General features: G+C 33.5%; 2 protein-coding genes across 2 annotated transcripts; both read right to left on the reverse strand.

Moving 5' to 3' along the window:
* LOC107616196 (B3 domain-containing transcription factor VRN1-like) lies at positions 190-1338 on the reverse strand. Its single transcript, XM_016318187.1, has 4 exons — positions 1249-1338; positions 757-1183; positions 539-690; positions 190-441 (listed from the first exon to the last, which is right to left on the reverse strand). The coding sequence occupies exons 1-4, from the start codon at positions 1336-1338 to the stop codon at positions 190-192; spliced, it is 921 nt and encodes a 306-aa protein (XP_016173673.1).
* On the reverse strand, positions 1655-2227 carry LOC107616195 (B3 domain-containing protein At1g49475-like). The gene is made up of 2 exons (XM_016318186.1): positions 1870-2227; positions 1655-1785 (listed from the first exon to the last, which is right to left on the reverse strand). Exons 1-2 carry the CDS (start codon positions 2225-2227, stop codon positions 1655-1657), a joined length of 489 nt encoding a protein of 162 aa, XP_016173672.1.

A 3157-nucleotide genomic window follows, 5' to 3' on the forward strand; every position in this document is an offset into this window, starting at 1 on the left:
AAATACAAACTGTGTATGTTGTGTAAAGAAATATAGATGTCCAAAACGATAACATTATTACTTAAGGTTTTTCAAGCGTTCCTTATATAAGCTAAGGTTTTCATATATTTCAAAATATATTAGAACCAGAAGGTAAGCCAAATGAAAATGCATGGAAAGTGAGATGTTATCTTCGAAGTTGAGATCAAACTAAGTCTGCTGCTTTTTGAAAACATGAACCTTAAACTGCAAAGGGTGCATTTTGATGAGTTCAAAGACACAAACGTCTCCAGGAAGCAATTCACTCTCCTGTGCAAACAAGGACCAGCCACCACCCAAGTACCGATAATTTGACGACTTGCTACAACGCCTCAGTTTCACTTCCCACGATTTCTCCCCAATTTTCAGCTCCACATTCTTCTCCTCCTCATCAATCATGTACTCTTTCATGTTTGGCACAGCCTTCAACAACAACAATAATAATATACACTTTAACCTTTTTCAAGATCATAAAGATCATATATATAGATGTATCTCATATTTGGTAGTTTAATCGTACCGCTTTGTAGTGTGCTAGATGGACATGGGTTATGAACATTGTGAAGAAAGGATTATCAGACACGAAGTTCATAGCTACTTCCTGTGCTCTTTCTTGCTTTGGCCAATTCAATGATGAACAACTTGATCTTCTTTCAGCAACCTTCTTCTTATCTGCTAATAATTAATTAAATAATAGAAATGGAAAATGAAATCCTATCTCTCTATATATATACATACCTTTCATTCTTTTATTACAAGGTTGAGGAACCAACACTAGCATGCTGCGTTTGTGTTTACAAGGCTTCAAAATCTCAATTGAGTCATCATCATCATCATCATTGTGCATGAGATCAAGTTTGATGTTCTTTTCATCATCACAAGCAGTAGTAGGAGTAGTGTTTAACCCCGGATAGAGTATTTCAGAGGCAGATTTGTCAAAGATGTGAACATCAAGTTGTGAATTTCCATGATAGGTGAAAAGAATCAAGTGGCCATCATCTAAGGAGTAGTTTTGAGTGAATTTGTTCCAACCCTTTTCGAACCAAACCTCATCTTCATTTTTTCTAGTCCAATTCACTTCCCATTTGGTGCCATCTGGAGGCTTCAAAAACATTGGATTCGACAAACCATCTCCATATCTCCTTGTAAATTTGCTTGATATTTTCTGTAATTAATTAAAGATGCTCAAAATATATATAATATGTAATGAAGATAAATAATGTTAATTACCAGAGTTTGAAGATCAGTTTTCTTGAAGATAATGGCTGAGAAATGAACAGGGATTATAGCCTTGCCACGCCACTGAGAAGAAGAAGCCATGCAGATAGGTGGTGAGACTTTTCAGTGCCAAGAACACAAACTAGTAGTGAAAGTAATGGGTGTTAAGACTAGTATATCTATATCTAGTATTTATTTATGATGCTTAGTTACTGCTCAAGTGTCATGATTACACCTCCAAATGGTTGAATTCCCAAGGACTATATAGCAGGGAAACTCAGTTCCAGACGCTATTTAATGTCAATTTTCTTTTGCTTCTAAAGGAATAATGCAGCTACCGCTACCATTTCTTACAAGAATAATAACTAAGGGTTATTGTTTAGGCTAATTTTTTTTATCAATGGAGACCTAGCATGTGTTAATGGGTTATGAACATTGTGAAGAAAGGATTATCAGACACGAAGTTCATAGCTACTTCCTGTGCTCTTTCTTGCTTTGGCCAATTCAATGATGAACAACTTGATCTTCTTTCAGCAACCTTCTTCTTATCTGCTAATAATTAATTAAATAATAGAAATGGAAAATGAAATCCTATCTCTCTATATATATTCATTCTTTTCATTCTTTTATTACAAGGTTGAGGAACCAACACTAGCATGCTGCGTTTGTGTTTACAAGGCTTCAAAATCTCAATTGAGTCATCATCATCATCATCATTGTGCATGAGATCAAGTTTGATGTTCTTTTCATCATCACAAGCAGTAGTAGGAGTAGTGTTTAACCCCGGATAGAGTATTTCAGAGGCAGATTTGTCAAAGATGTGAACATCAAGTTGTGAATTTCCATGATAGGTGAAAAGAATCAAGTGGCCATCATCTAAGGAGTAGTTTTGAGTGAATTTGTTCCAACCCTTTTCGAACCAAACCTCATCTTCATTTTTTCTAGTCCAATTCACTTCCCATTTGGTGCCATCTGGAGGCTTCAAAAACATTGGATTCGACAAACCATCTCCATATCTCCTTGTAAATTTGCTTGATATTTTCTGTAATTAATTAAAGATGCTCAAAATATATATAATATGTAATGAAGATAAATAATGTTAATTACCAGAGTTTGAAGATCAGTTTTCTTGAAGATAATGGCTGAGAAATGAACAGGGATTATAGCCTTGCCACGCCACTTAGAAGAAGAAGACATGGAGATAGGTGGTGAGACTTTTCAGTACCAAGAACACAGAAACTAGAAAGTGTATCTAAGTAATGAAATTAATGGTTGCTAGCATATCTATATCTATTTATTTATGATGCTAAGTTACTATTCAAGTGTCATGATTACACCTCCAAATGGTTGAATTCCCAAGGACTATATAGCAGGGAAACTCAGTTCCAGACGCTATTTAATGTCAATTTTCTTTTGCTTCTAAAGGAATAATGCAGCTACCGCTACCATTTCTTACAAGAATAATAACTAAGGGTTATTGTTTAGGCTAATTTTTTTTATCAATGGAGACCTAGCATGTGTTACGCACAGTTTTAAAGTTATAGCGTATTTTGTATGGATATAAAAATGAGTTTTTTTAATTAGAATTTGTAAATTAGAGTTTTGTCAGCAATACAAAATTAAGGGTTTGATTTGTGATGTGGCGAAAGTGATGAATAAATTGGAGACTCAGTTTTATTTAGGATACAAAATCTAAGATTCGATTTGTATAACTAAATACAAATCTAATCTTTAGTTTTTTATTTTTTTGAAAAAAAAATTAAAAAATTACAAATTTGACCCTCAAATTTATACTTTTCAAATAAAAAAAATCATTAAATCTCCATATTGCTTGAAAACACCATTAGAAGGCCAACACTAAAAATAAAAACCTTATTGTTTAAAGTAGTTAATAGCTATATTGTGATTTAAGAACATATTT

This window comes from Arachis ipaensis, chromosome B09 (assembly GCF_000816755.2).
Source record: "Arachis ipaensis cultivar K30076 chromosome B09, Araip1.1, whole genome shotgun sequence".
Taxonomy (NCBI): domain Eukaryota; kingdom Viridiplantae; phylum Streptophyta; class Magnoliopsida; order Fabales; family Fabaceae; genus Arachis; species Arachis ipaensis.